This window comes from Anomalospiza imberbis, chromosome 13 (genome assembly GCF_031753505.1).
Source record: "Anomalospiza imberbis isolate Cuckoo-Finch-1a 21T00152 chromosome 13, ASM3175350v1, whole genome shotgun sequence".
NCBI lineage: Eukaryota > Metazoa > Chordata > Aves > Passeriformes > Viduidae > Anomalospiza > Anomalospiza imberbis.
The window spans coordinates 2,817,106-2,832,423 of NC_089693.1; the positions used below are offsets into that span (position 1 = coordinate 2,817,106).

At 51.4% G+C, this 15,318-nt stretch overlaps 1 protein-coding gene across 3 annotated transcripts in view; it reads left to right on the plus strand.

Moving 5' to 3' along the window:
- Positions 1-15,318, plus strand: part of PCSK6 (proprotein convertase subtilisin/kexin type 6) — a 53,819-nt gene that overhangs the window by 3,162 nt on the left and 35,339 nt on the right. For 2 of the 3 annotated variants that reach the window (XM_068203573.1, XM_068203574.1), the window contains 5 exons: positions 1,747-1,837; positions 3,209-3,366; positions 8,671-8,838; positions 11,684-11,813; positions 12,939-13,041. In XM_068203573.1, coding sequence (XP_068059674.1) covers positions 1,830-1,837; positions 3,209-3,366; positions 8,671-8,838; positions 11,684-11,813; positions 12,939-13,041 — 567 coding nt within the window. In that variant the 5' untranslated portion in view covers positions 1,747-1,829. Of the gene's footprint in view, positions 1-1,746; positions 1,838-3,208; positions 3,367-8,670; positions 8,839-11,683; positions 11,814-12,938; positions 13,042-14,447; positions 14,507-15,318 lie in introns of those variants that run through there. The other variant, XM_068203576.1, reaches the window with a different exon arrangement.

The window sequence follows — 15,318 nt, forward strand, 5'->3', positions numbered from 1 at the left end:
GATCTCTGGACAGTGGATTTTGGCAGAGCGGTGATGCCCCAAGGAAAACAGCTGGGGAGTGGTCTTTAGTAGCAGAAGTGGTTAACACTAGTCATGCTCAGAGCTATTGTTCTCCACTGGTATTCAGCTTTGCAGAATATTCTTCTGCAGCTATTTCAGGCCTGCTGGAGGGCTCATGTACCCAACAGCCTGCCTGGTTTTTCTTCTAATTATTTCAGTCAGTCTAAAAAAAGACATTACCTCCCTCTGCAAACCTTGCCTTCATTGTTCTCAGCACAGAAAATAAGAAGGAAAGGAGAATAAAAGTCTGACACTCTACCTCCAGGTTAAATGCTCTTCTGCATAGGTATGGCAAGTGCTGAGAGGAAAAACAGGAGGCAGCTTCTGCTAACCAGAGGTGGAAGGGGATAGCAGAGCATCCATCAGGGCAGGCTACCCCCATCCTGCAGGGCCAGGGGTTAATGGAGGAGCTGGGAATCACCCTGGGACACACCAGGACTTGAAATGAGAAATCCTGGTACTGTCAAGGCACGCTGACAGGAGAATGATTGCTGTGTCAGCAGAAAGACATCTCACATGGGAGGGAGCAGCTAATAGCTGTGCTGTGATGAATCTGGGTTTTGACAAGAGGCTGAGGCACCAAACACACTCGGAAAAGCCAAGGGACGACAGACAGGGAATAACTGGTTGTAACTGGTGTGAGCAGGGAGAGAACGTCAAGAGGGAGGATGCAGTGTGGTGACCACCATGGTCAGGGCATTGCCCAAGCACTGCACTTGCCCTCCCTCTCCTCTGACCTGCAGGATTTTGGGGTAGGACCCTCCTGTTTGCTGCAGTTGCGCAGGGCTGCAAGAGCAGCAGGGGCTGAGCCAGGACTGGAGCTCCTAAGAGAAACTACACACAAATAATTATTAGTGATAATTAGCAAAAGCACACTGATGACATCTCCTTCCTATCAGCTCAGCTCAGTTTGGCAAAGGCTCTGGTCTCTCCAAGACAATCCCCATGTTGTATAAACACCTTCTGTGCCTTCCCTGCTCCTCCTTCATGGCCAAGAGCCAAATTAGGCAAAGAAAATGCTGCCACAAGCATCAGTGATGGCACAGAGGGGCCTGGCCAGTGGCCAGGGATTTGACAGCATCCTTCAGGTTCCTTCTTTACCTGGTACAACAGGCACCTCTGAAAGATATGTTAAGAAAATCGTGACTGGCCATCAGCATTCAGAGCTGTCACCAAGCCAGCATTAGCTCTCTGTTGCCTAACACCAGGTGGGAGCTGGTTTTAAAACATATTTTCTTTGTTTAATTTCCTGAGCCATCAAAATGGGATTTTGGGTGGGAAGTGGGATCATCCCAGCTCGCCCACAGCCTTCTCAGTGGGTGTATGAGAGCAAGACAGGGTGCCAAGTTTAGCTCCAGAATGGTGCCAGACATCACAAAATAAACTATTGAAAAAATATTATATTTTAGCCAGGCTTTTAAAGGAACCAAAAAACCAAAATTACCGGAACTGTTGTTCAGTATTCTCTGTTTTCCTGGCAGGGCTGGGGGAGGTGAGGGGAAGCCTCTGGCTGTACAGATAGGGTGGGGGCTGTGGTTCCAACTCTCCTGGAAACTTTTAATCGGTCAAAAAGTGAAGAATATTTTTAGCATGCTGTCAACGTGCATGTGAGGACGTGTGTGCTGTGGGAGCATGCGGTGCAGAGGCCACATCCCTGTGATTTATCAGCTATCCTCACCCTTGCAGGCAGACCTGGAGAGGCCCACTCTGACCCTCTCCAGCATTGCAGGGGAACCTGTCGTTTACAAGAGGATGTTTAGTTTACAACAATGGGGAGGTTGGTCCAAAAATGCTGCAGGGAGAGGTGTTGGGCACGTGTCTGCAGCCAGGACAAGCTGCCCTGTTGTCTTTTGCATTGATAAGAGATGGTGAAATGCTGCTGCAGCAAAGTGAAATGGAGTCACGAGTGACACCAGGGAGGGTGGGATGGTGAGTCATGAACTGAGGAAGTTTCTTTGCAAGGGGACCCATGAGTTCTGCTGCTCTGTGTCTCAATGGCTGCATTTGGGGTCTTGCAAAACTTGGGGTGCAGGATGTAGAGGAGTTCCACTAAGGTGGGTTTCAGGAGCTCTGGCTGCAGAGATACAGCTTTCCCAAAGCCACTCAGGGATGAGACAGGACTGGGATGGGTGGGGAGTCCCTCCTGCCCTCCCAAACGTGGACAAACCAGTCTCTCCAGCCACAGACACCACATTAGAAAGCTGTGGTCGCCCTCGTGTCTACCTGCCATCCTTTCCCTGCTCCAGGCAGGGAGCTCTGTCTCCTGCAATCCAACCCAAGGTACCTCATGACCAGGGTCAGCCACTCCACCTGCTCTCGCCTTGGTTTTCCTCCACTTCAAATGGCAATAACCCATCTCTGGGGTGCTCTGAAGCCAAGTTCATTAGTGCCTGGCTTTGCTAATTGCTTTGAGCAGGGCTGGACAGACACTCATTATGGCAATTGCCCTGTTATCTGCTCAGCATTGGGGAGGGAGGAGGTGAACATGCCTGTGAGACTGGAAGCCAGCGCTGGGCTCAGTGAGGCCACAGGGCTCCTGAGCTGGAGGAGAAATCCTCAACCCCTTCATATGCATGGTGAATTAATGGGGGTGTTCTTAATTTCATCTGCTTGGTTGGGGCTAAAACAAAGAGGCCCAGAGAAAGTGCTGGATCTGAATGGGTGCACAAAGGTAGGGCTCAATTCACACTGCTGATGCCAAGTAGAGCCTGTGGCATCTTCCCAAACTGCACCATGGTTGAGGGGCTAAATCAGTTCTCAGGTGGACTGCAGCGTGCTACCTGTGCTAGACAAGAAGTGTGGGGGTGGCCAAATCCTTGGGCGATGCATGGGGAATTAGCCACAGCAAAGGCTGGAGGAGATGGGAGACCACAACATCTGGAGCTGGCATGGAAGAAGATTTCATTACCAGCTTTCTGGGCTTAAATCTTGTGTTTTATGGACAAGCCATGTGAAAGGATGGTGCTTCCAGCCACATTCCCTGCTGCAGTGGGGCAGTTGGGGTTATCATACCTGGTCTGAGGTCTGGCCAGTAACTCCTGACCTGCCAAAATCCTGGTTTTACCTGTTTTTCTCTTGGCTGATACCAGTCCAAGCTTCTGCCCAAATCAAACCTGGGCTTTCCAGCTACTCATTCTCCCTATTTTAGTTACATGTCTGGAAGAGAAGACCAGCTATCTGCCAAAGCCATCAGCTTGCAAGCGCTCACAGGAACTCGTGTGCACTCCCTGCTGATCTTGCTGGTTTTGTTAGAAAAAGCAGTTCTGGCTGCAGAGGACGTCTGGTGCTCACAGGAGGGACAAAGCAGTCCTCCTTACTTACAGGTAGGTAAGGAGGGCACTTGCTGGGGGAAAACGGGGGAGGTGAGTGGTTTAAATGACCTTAAAACCAGCAGTGAGTGGAAGGAATGTGGCTAAGCTCTGTGGCACAATGACAAGTGAGCAAGAGTGATGCTGCTTTGTGCTCTCTTCTTCCTTTCTGTTTTAACTCAGCATGAGCAGTAAGCCCTGATGAAAGACAGCAGGTGCAGGCTGGAAGAGGACTGATGATGCCAGAACATCACTGTTGGTGCCCAGCTGATGGCCACGGTTCGTGCACAGGTAGGAAAGGTGGGAAGGAGTGAAGCACCTGGTAGATGAGGGCTCAGGATGACACTCCTGCTCCATTGCTGCATGGGGTGAATGGGAGCAGCGTGGGGCTGGAATAGGGCTGGAATAGGGCTGGAATTGGACAGTCCATGCTGTTCTTAGTCCCCAGATGTTTTGAAGCCAGGGCTGTCCCCCACATCCTGCAGACAAAACCCAATCCTTGTGTAAATGGCTTGGAGCAGCTTCCCGCATCCCTCATCTCATCATCCTGTGCCTGGGGCAGTTGCCTCTGGGCTTTCCCAACAGCTCTGCACTGTTCCTGGCCTTCACTGACATCTCCACCAATGACAAAATATGCCAAAAATAACCCCTGCTCTCAGGCAGGAAGGTGGGATATAAACACACTGACTGTTTGTTAGTGTTAGTGCTTGCCAGGCTTTCAAACTGGACTGAATTTGGGGGGGATCACTTCCTGCTCCACAGTCCTGACCTCCCACTGCCTCCCTACTCTGCCTAAGCACAGGAGCTCTCCAAAACATCTCTATCTGTGCATGCCAATTTGAGAAGGTGAAGCTGTAGCCCCAGAGGTTCTGGAGGGATTTTTCTAGATGAGTTTAAGGTAAGGCAACATTGCGGGGTGCATTGCAGCCACCAGCTTTCCTGTATGCAATGCAGCATTGGGGTCCTCCTGGAGCTGCTGAGATATATTAAAAAAAAAAAATATATATATATATGATATTGTCCTCAGAACTTGATTTTGTTTGCTGTGGCAAGAAACAGACCCTCAGAGAAGTGTAATCTGGCAAGAAACAAACCCTCGGAGAAATGTACCTGTAGCACTGATGACCCCTGGTAATACGATCCTGCTTTGTGCACTCTTGCTCTCAGGGCTATCCTTGGCCATCCTGATTCTGATCCCTACCTGCCACCCTGCCTGGTTCCTGAGCACAAAGGGACTCGTGAGTTTTGGGGACTGATGGCTTGCACAGCAAGCAACCATGGACTTTGTCTGAAATTATGTTCTCTCTGATTTGGATGAGCATGTGAGGAACACAGAGAGGCAGCAGAAGGGGTTAAATCAGTAGTTACATTTAAATCAATATTCTGATTTATGCTCCTGTCCCAGTGGTGCCGACTTCCTTTGCCCCCTGATTCAAGGGTGCAGACCTCAGTGGCTCATTCTGAGCCATCATTTCTGTGGTGAACATAGATTTTGACAGACATGCTGCAGGATTGGGCTGGCTTGTTGGCTTTTTTTTTGTTGAGAAGAGGGGAAGCAAAAATTAAACAACTTGTCCATGGCTGTGGTCTAAGCACCAAACCCAGTGGTGAGACCAGCTCCTCAAAATTTGGTGTAAAAACGTGTATCAACAGTTGTTTCTCACTTCAGGGTTTCCCTGCCGATGCTGATGGCCAAATTCCTGCTGCCAGTGCTTGGGTCCCTGCAGGAGGAGGCTGGAAAAATCCTGTCTCTTGGATCAGGACTTTAGGGTGATGCTTTCCCTGAAGTTGCTTTGTGCAGTGGCAGTGGAAATGAGCTGAGTCTTGGTGTGAGCAGGGAGGGGGTGAGATTTACACTGTGCCCTGGTTTTGGTGGTGACTCATGAGGTAGGACTGGGTCAAGTGAATTCTGCAAAGATTTACAGCAAGTAAACCCTTTTGAGTGCAGGGTTTATTGCATTGGCCTGCTGTGTCCCAGCCAGGTTGTGGAGGTACTGCATGGCCGAGCAGCCAGTGTGAAACACTCCCTGTGATGGATTTTTCCTCCTGACTTGCATCCATCCCTCTTTAGCCCTGCAGTGAGGTGCTACTGAGGCCACAGGCACTTTGCATCCCTCTCCCAGCAGTGTGGCCACCTCCCAGCCTTTCCAAGAGCTTGGTGACCAGCTGCCCAGCTGTCAGCTGTGCCAGCGTCCCACCTTAGCACAGAGCCGTGGATGGAACAAGCTGTGGGATGCAGAAGAAGGTCTTACTGAGAACACGTGGGAAATACTTCCTTTCTAAAATTTCAAAATGTAATTAACGTCAGTAAGAACCGTTACGAGCCTGAGTGGGGCGAGGAGAGGGGCTCAGACCTCAGACTGTCTGACAGGCACAGCCTTTGCAATAACGCCTGATGTGGTACCGGGTCCTTGCTGCCTCCGACATCCCTGCCTCTCTGTCTCCAGCATCGCAGCCATACCGCCCGCATCCCTGCCTCATCCCTCCCCTCAGCCTTTCCCTATAGCCCCTCTCAGCCCATCCCGGCAGTCTCCCGCAGCCCGAGCCCCACTGCTCCCCGGGCAGCGGCAGCAGCCGAGCCCGAGCCCCGGCGCTGCCCTTCCTCCTCCCCGCGGCGTGGTGCCATCCCCACCTAGTGCCGGCCCCGCGCACCGGCCGCGGGCAGCCTTGGGGCTCCCCGGGCTCCCCGGGCTCCGGGGACAGTGGCATCTCCTCCACGTCCCCGGCTAGACACGAACACCCGTGGCACGGCCCTGCGGGGAATTTTCGTGCCTCGGCCCCTAGAGATGCTCTGGGATAAAGGAACGGTGGGAGGAAATGAGCTGATGTAGCCTTTGCACTGCTCCAGAGGATGGGGACAGGCAGAGGCCACAATGGATCCCACATGTGCTGGGGCTGTTGGCCTCCTCATGCCCCATCCTGTGGCCCGGAAAAACGGGATTCCCCCTTTCCAGGAGGAGGAACCCAGCTGGGGACGAGGGAAAGGGCCACATCCCATCCCCAGTCACCGAGCTTGTCCCATCGCCAGGGCTGGATTCTTTTGGGTATCACTTTGGTGATGCTCCTGCACATCACAGCTTTGGAGTTCTTAGTGGCATTCCCAAGGACACATTGCCACAGACCCCACAAATCTCAGTGCCTGGGGATCATCACCTCCCTTGCCCCCCTCAGACCCTGTAAGCATCATCTGAAGATGGGTAGGGCAGAGCAAGAAGCCAGGAAATGCCTTGAGCAGTGCCCCCTTGTACCAGGTCTGCTCTTGTCCCTCTCCAGCCCATCAGAGACTCCCAGAGCCACCATGCCTTTAGATTTTCCTTCCCCTCTTTCACCCTGTTGCACCTGAGATCCACATACAGCTTCTTACCTGTCCTGTCCCTGTGGCCAAGGGCTGTTCTCCCTGTCCAGGTGCTGTCCAAGCCAGCCAGGGCATCCAGAGCTGTCTCCTCACCTGGAACAAGGAGGTGAGCAATCATCTCTGCTCAGTATAATTTTGGTTGGATGGAGCCTCTACCTGTTGCTGCACCCAGTCCTTGGAAGGAAGTGGATCTTTGCACTAACATTTTCTGAAATGTTCCTTTTTTTTTTTTTTTTTTTTTTTTTTTTTTTTTTTTGGTTGCTTTCCTATCTTTTTTCTGGCTCCCCCTCCCTCCCTGGCCATTGCATAGGCACTTTCCTCAGCTCCCTCAGTGCTGTGGCCTTGCTGTTCCAGCCCCATGGGAGATTCCAAGGGCCTCTGGAGTTTCTCCATGGCTCAGGGGCATTCAGAGGGAGGATGCTGTGCAGGGGGATGCTCTTCCTCGCCCACTGCATCCTATGGAAATCTGGGAATATGCTCAGAAATTTCTGAAGACCACAGAAAAGCACAGGAAAGATAGACTGCAGGGTGGGAGAGGAGGCAGGAAGAAAGGAAGATTAAGGGGTGATGTGGCCTCCTTCAGATTTCCTGATGAAACAAGGAAAAAGCCCAACACTGCCCCTATTTTTTGTGGAAAACCCCTTGCAGCTCAGCCCTGAAAGCAGGATTCAGCAGCTTGGCGCAACTCAAAGGTTTCCTCTTGCTGCTTTAAAGAAAATGTTGGAACAGAGCAGGCTTAAAGCCTGCTGAAGAGGCCCATTTATCTGGGAACTGAAAGAAAATATTGGGATAATATTTGGAAAAGCCTGTGAATGGGCATGGCTCAGCATGTGCCGGGCAGCAGCAACCTGCGAGCTGCAGGGGGAGAAGCCACCCTCTGCGTGTGGTTAATTTTCCCCTTTTCCTTCATTTCCTTCCCATTTCCTTCCTGGCTCTGAAAGGTTTTGCCGTGCCTAGGTGGGTCCTTGAGATGTATTTTCCCCAGGACAGTGGTCGTGCTGGAAGAAAAAGGGATTTTTCATGAGCAGGGTGGGCACAAACCCTGCCCAGTCTGAGTATCTGGGGGGGCGGATGGGCAGAAGGTGTTTCTTTCCCCTGGTTAACAACTGAGGCTGAATTGCAGGACACACTTAATCAGATATCACTAAAAGCAGGGTGGATTCCTGACTAATTGGTCAGTAATAACCATTTAATTGGCAAAGCTGCAGTGAAGCTCCAGCCCTCCCTTCCCAGAGCCATTAGCAGCATCTATTTTATCATTTGGAGCCCAGCTGGGATTCAATAAATAGGGTTTTGTTGTTTTTTTCACATTTAAAAACATTAACGTGTGTTCAGAATTCAGTTGGACATCTCATTTGGCTTTGAAGCATAATTGTGCTTGATGAGAACTAATAAGCAGCTTTCAAATCAAGACCAGGTTAGCATCTCTCCTGCTGTCTCCTGCAGGGAAGCCGATATGCCACAACAGCTGATTTTTATGGGACTAATCCAGATATGTCCAGGGCTCCACAGAACCCTGCTTTGTCTTTGACTGGGTTTTTTTTTTTTTTTTAAGTTATTTTTCCACCAAGGACGAGTTTTTATTGTTGTGGAGTTTTGCTCTGTGTGGGATTTCCACCCACTGTGGGTCTCAGGATGCTTATGCAGGATGTAAAGGGTGATTTGCTGAAAACCCTTTTTTACCCCCCAACCTCATTAGGAAAGAAAATAAACATTAGAGGGGTTTTTTTTTTTTTCAACGTGACTAAAGGAATCTCAAATTTTCAGCCCCAAACTGATCCCAAGTCTTGAGACCTTGGTGTTTGCTCCAAGTCTGGCTGCAGGCTGAAGCAGATATTGCCAGTCCCTGGCACAGATGATGGCTGATGGGTGATAGCTGGTGGCTGATGGTTGAATTGGTGTCGAGGTCGGCCCTGCTCCAGCACCAGCGCCTGCCCTAAGGTGGAGCTGCTTCTCTTTCAGCATCGTGGCCGCCCAGAGAACACTGGATCCAGTCTGGTCACCCAAATACCGCCTGCCTGCAGCTTCTGAGCAGGGCTCAGACAAAAGAAAACCCATCCAAAGTGTGGGGTTATGTTTGTTTTCCATGCTCTCCGTTGAAATTCCATGTCAAAGGTAAGCTCACTTGGAGATTAGGCTTTGGCAAGTCTTGCTATGCTGCCAAAACCTTCAGAAATGCCCTTGGTGAGCCCCAAGCATGCTCTGCCACTGGGATGAGGGGACACAAACCCATGGGACACTCCCTTCTCCACCAAAAGCTGTCCCTTCCCAATGGGGGCCCTCCTGGCCTTTGCCAGCAGAGTCCCTCCACTGTCCCACGGGGCAGCTGTCACCCATCACTCCCACAGCTGTCTCTCTGGCAAACCCCAAAGCTACTGCTCTAAACCCCCCAGATTGCCAGCTGAGTCAAAATACTCCCAAAATCTTAAGGTGGCAAAGGAGAAAACCCCTCCTGTCCTGTTCTGTCATGGCTCCAGGGACTGGTATGGGAGTTAATGGCCACCAGCCAAAAGTTGTGGAGGAAAGAGTTGTGAGCACTTGGTGCTTGGGCAGCTCTCCTGCATTTTTTTTCTGAGACATTTTGCAGCAATTAAAAAGCTGCAGGTAAATGCCAAACCCCAAATCCTGGCAAAGGTGCCAGCTGCTCTGCAGTCAGGACAGACCCAGCCACTGACTCCAGGCTGACCATGTTCCAGCCCTAAATAGCTGCTTTTCAGGGACAGGTGGGTCACAGCAAACTTTATTTTTCTGGAAACAGCAAGCACTTTGTGCAGGGCAGGCTTTCCAAGGATGCTCCCCACACCCTTTTCAGGAAATACCACACAGCTCTCCTTCGTGCCATGCGTTTGTTTTTTTTTTTTTTTAATTGGCATAAATGATAGCCTCAGCAAGGACACACCGTGTTTTCCCTGGGCTGTTGGATTTTATTTTGAAATCGCTGCTGGTTTGATCTTTGCATCTCTCCACCCCCAGGCTCACTGCTCTCCTCTTGTGCTTCTGCTCCTGGTGCTTGCTCCAGTGCAGTGGGGTTTGCTGGGAAGTGAAAATGCAGTGGGGAGGCTCATCCTGTGCCAGTCACAGCCAAGTCCTTGGTACATCACCCCACCTGGGGGTGAAATAGAAAAGTCGTGTTTGATCTGACAAAGCCACCACAGAGAGCAGACAGCAGCTGTCCCTTCCTGGTGACCCCCAGCCCCTTCTAGGAGTCCAACTTTTGATCCCAAATCCAGCCCTGGAGCCATCATTCCAAGAGGAACAGCCGTGCTTCCTTTGGGGGAACCTGAAATAGCCTCCCCCTGCATGGTGACAACACGTCCCCACGTGGCACCGGTGTAACCGGCTTTTCCAAGACCTGCTCTCCTAGGGGTGGGGTTGGGTTGGCTCAGTTTATTACCAGCACCCTCTTGACTCCAATGCTTCTCCCTGGTACAGTGCTCTCAGATGAAGTGGGATGGTGGGAATAACCAGGAGAGGTGGAAAGATTCCTCTTGTTTCAGAAGTGGGATGGGTGCCACATCCCGTGGTCCCCTCCCTGTCCCAGCACCCTCTCCAGGTGGAGCATCTCCCCATTCTACCACCGCTCGCTTGGGCATTTCCTTACATGCCCTAATTTCCAAAATAACAATAAACCCCAAACCTATTTGAGATGGGTGAAAAGTCTTAGGTTTGTTCTCTTTTAGTTCAAGACCAGCACACAGTCAATTATCTTTGATTGATTTCCCCACCCTATGAATGTGTGTGCTGGGCCCAGAGTGCCCTTCAGCCACCAAGCTTCAATTGTTTCTAAACTTCAGCATCCATCTTTTGGATATTTTTTCAGGCCCGAGTCCATAATGGGCCTTTTCTCTTTTATTTTTTATTACTAGCATTTTTACTAGGATGACATTGGAACTAGTCAGGGAAATCTTCTTGCCTGCTACAGCAGTACCTGACAATCAAGATTTAATCTTTCTGGAGAGGAAGAACTCATCAGATGGAAAAAAAATTTCTGATATCTGTGAAATTGCAGAAAAGCAGAGCAGGAGGAGCCTGTGGGAAATCTCCAGCCCAGCCTGGAGCAACACAGCGACTGCGCAAGTCTCAACCATTGCCGGACAGATGTTGGTCTAATTACAGCTAAAACCTCTGGCACTGGGGATGCTCTGTACCCCGAGTGTATCACTGCAGCCAGGCAGCCTCTCTAATCCCCAATTTAAATCCCTTTGGCTGCTGCCTTCAGTGCTTGGAAGAGGTGCTGGATGGCAGAAAACCGTTGGCACATGCTCCTTAGTGATCCCTGTGCTTCTGAGCTCTTCCACCCTGGCCAGAGCGCTTTTTCCCCTGTAAATTTCTCTATTTCTCGCTGACAGCTGCCAGGGGTCAGAGATTTATAAAATGGGTGTTTCAAGAATTTGGAAATTAATTTCCCTGTACCTGCAGTGTTGTGACCAGGGCTGGGCACCAACACAGAGCTGTCACTTGTCCGCACCTCCTTGGGCCTTGCTCCACCTCATCCCCTCCTTCCTCTCCCTCACATTTGATGTCACCTCTTCAGACTGAAAGCTTAATCCAGATTTAGAAAGGGAAGGAAAAAGGCAGGGACATGATTTTTCCAGTGAGCACGAATCTCCTGGGAATTCACCCAGGGCTTTCCCAGCTGCAAAGCTGGTGGCTGCTGCACACTGACAGCAGCGGTGCCATTGCCAGAGCCCGAGTGCTGCTGTGACACATCAGCCATGGGGATGAAGCTCCACAGAGGCTCCAAATCTTATTTTCCTCTGGCAAGTTTCACTGGCAGCTCACTTGTGTGCAGAATTTTGCCATTAATATCCCCAAAACCACCTGGCCGCTAGTGAGTCTGGGGTTATTTTAACACCTAAAAGGGCAAGCAGAGAAAAAAAAAAATTGTTTGAGATGAGTGAATATAAATGTGGCGTGGTTTAACATAGTTAAAATGGAAGAATACGGATTTCTCCTGCAGATTTACAAGTCCCTGGAGGGGAGCAGGGACTGCAGCCGAGAGCCCGGTGTTTTGCCATCGCTGCTGTGTGCTGGAGTGAGCCGGGGCAGCTGCCGGAGGACGCTGGAGGAGGCATTGTGCTGCCGGACAGGTTTGAAGGCTGGTGTTAACGAACTGGTGTTAATGGGCTGGTGTTAATGGGCACCCTGATGGTGAGAAGTCAGCACTGGAGCCGCCGTGTCAGGGGCTGGAGCTGGGGGTTCTTCCATGTGGAGAGCGAAGAGTCAAGCTGCAGTAACTCCCCGCTGCAGACAAGATCCTGAACCGCATCGCTTTAATTACGCCAGCGCAAATTTCATTCATTTGGTTAAGCCTGGGAGCTACAGAAGGAGCTATTTCCAGGTGTGCTGGTGTAATTATTGCATGCCCTGGATTACCCACCGTGCGCAGCTGCATGGCCGGGGTTTGTCAGACTCTCCGGCAGACCGGGACAAGTTTGCAGCCATCGGCACGGCGATGGCCCCGCTCGCGCCTCTGCACATCCCAACACACGGGCTCTGCTTGGGTCACATAAATGGGTTTTAACCTGATTTGTGCTGTAATCTCCATGTCGACAGACTCTCATCACACACAGGATAAAACCCCAGCTCCTGTGGCTGGGGGTTTCACCGGGCAGCTCCTGCCAGCAAGGCTGGCCGATGGCTCCAAGCCAAGTGGCTTCCCTGTTCTGGCATCCCAGGGACACCTCTGAACCGTGGGTGTTTGCAAAACGGCTTTTGTTTGTTTAACTCCTTGCACTGCAGCAGGCAGAGGCACAGCTCCCACTGTCCTGTCCCTCCTCCACAGGCAGGAGCAGGGTGGCAATCCTGCTGCCCAGGGCAGGCAGCTCAGCGCCAGCCCTGCCATCCCACCCCTGGAAAAAATAGCACCTTCTGGGTGCATTATTTGTACTTTCCTTTTCTGAACGTGCCTTAAAAAGAAGGGCTTGGTTTTCAAAGGAGCGGCATTTAAATTACATTCTTCCCTGCTCGTCCAGCTCTTTGCTGTAATCTTATTGCTGTACAGAGCAACGAGCGTGCGCGGGACGTGGTGGGATTTTAACTGTAACTCATGGACAGATATAAAATGCCAGGGTTATTATGAATTTTATTCAGGAGAGTTTAAATGTTACTGGTTCAGCAGTGCCTCTTTCCATGCTTCCTTTGCAGCAGCTTCTGTTTAACCTCTCAGCTCACAAAATTTATTGTATTGTTGGTGGCTCACTGTAATTCTCCAGGTTTTCAAATAATCCCAGGAAAAGAGTTAACTGGAAGCTCTGCCTTAGTCTACATCCACTGCAAAGCATGTGGGGCCAAAGTCTGTCTTTCCTGACACCCCTGGTAAATCCCTTGGGTTCATCTGGGAAAATTGGCACTCTGAATTTCAAAATTATGTCAGTGGGAGACAGGTCAGGAGCAGTGCAGGGACCAGGGAGCACCAAAACCTGGGTCCCAACATTGCAGTCAGCATTTGGGCAAGGCTCTCACCCAGCTCACATGATGTTGCAGGCTGAGCAGGGCACAGGGTTTTACTGGTACCAGTAACTGTTCCCCAGGCAGATACATCGGGAGTCGTGATGAATGGCCTTGGGATGGAAGGTCTGTGATGTAGCTCTTAGCTAGGTTTTGATGGCCATGATGATCACTGTTGAGCCTTGCAGTGGGATGCAGAGCAATCCCAAACATGGATTCAGCTTGTTTCTCCTGGGATTTGCCCATTTTTTTAGCACCTAGCATAGACACAATGAGGTTTTGCACACACACCCCCACAAAGGCAATCTCTTTCCTGTCTTCACTTTCTTCTGAAAAGCTTCAGAAAGCTTTTCCCACTGCCATAACCTAAAACCTCCCTGCTGCTGCCAGAGCTCATTCGCCTTTCTCTGTTCCCTGTGGAGATACTTTGCCCCTACTTTGCATCCCCTGCCGACATCCCTCAGACCTTCCCCAGCAGAGGGAGGTGGATGTTTTCAAACCGAAGGGTTTTCTTTTATCTATTCCCACCTCTCCTCTGGCTCTGCCCTGCTGCATCTCTCTGGAAGTGCATCACACACGTAGCACACCCAGCACCCGCCAGCCCTGCTCATCCATCTCACACACCTTAATCAATGGGAAACTTGAGGAAAAGCCCATAAACCAGATGGGAAGTGAGGATTGGATTTGCAATGTGCTGGTGCTAATGGAAACCATTCTTCACTGCATAATCAGAAGGAATGGTCACACACAACCCATCATTTCTGCCCAGGGTGCTTACAGGGCAGCCCTGTGAGGACATGTGGGGTGATGAGCCCTGGAGGCTCCAGTGTCCCTGCAGTGATAACCCACAGTGATTTCAGTGAGCAACATCTTATGGTGAGAGTCACCAAACCCCCCGGTGCCTGCAAATTGTGGCAGCAAATTGTCACATCTCTAATGCCAGCACAACACTGTTTGCACACAGAAACCCTCCAAATCCCCGTTTTGCTGATATTTGTAATTTCCTGGGATAAGCCTGCCTGTGGCACAGGGACTCACCTCCATCTGGCCCCTCCATGTATTTGCTGCCTCCAAATGGGTCAAAGCCAGCCCAGCACAGGAGCTGCCAGAGGATTTTGGCCCTATCTCAACAGGCGCCCTATAAATTTCCCTTGGATTAATCTCATGGCTGAGCTGGGAGTACTTCCCTATTTCCTCAGGCTGTCACTAGCTCACCTGCCCAGTGGCAGGGCTGGTACAAGTGGGTGGCACCAGACTGTGATTTTCCTCTTCAGCTCCAGTGATGGGTTGTACTTTCTGCTCCTTGGATGCCCCCTCATCCTTACACACCCAGGTAGGTTTTGCAAATCTGTTTGGGGCTCGGGAAGGTGTTTGCATTCAGAGAGATGGGATGTGGGACTTGTGCCCCAAATACCAGCCAAATCTGGTCAGGGTCTGGAAAACAGACAACACCCACTCTGGGAATCACAGCCACCCTGAGACCATCCCGGCTAGAGCCTGTGGATGCAGCTGCTCATTGTCAGGGCCCTGGGAGCTCCGGGTACATTTCTGAAGCTCGGATATGATTCAAGTGAAGCTGTGGTGTGAGTGAATGCAATGCCACTGAAACCATCCTTTCATTTCGGGCAGTCGTCAGCTCCTTGCCGGCCTGGGCCCTCACTGGCGGGGAGGGCTGTGGAACGGAGCATCCCCAGCTCGCTCCTGAGCCCGGCCTTTGTAGGCGCCACCACCTTCCCCAAACCAAGCCCAGTTTCTAATACCCCGCGAGGTCCCTGCTGTTCCCTGAATGGCATCCCTGGGAGGCAGAGTCAGCACTCCAGTCCCTCTGCCCCAGCCCGTGGATTATGGTGGTGCCCCTCGGGTGTCCACGGCCAGGTTTATCCTGAGTCCTATCCCAAAATCCTCCCCACCAGCCAGTTCCTCCTGGTCTTTCCCAAGCCCAGGAGGAGCTGTGTGGGGTTCGCCTGGGGGTGCAGGGGGGATGCCAGGGGTGTGGGGGCAGTGCTGGAGGGATGCAAGGGGGAGGTGCAGTGGGATGTGCCTTTGGGGGTAGTACGGAGGGGTGAGGGTGAGGGAAATGCCTGGGGGGATGCAGGGGGAACGGGATGGGGGAGATGTGGGCAGTGCCAACGCATTCCAGGGAGA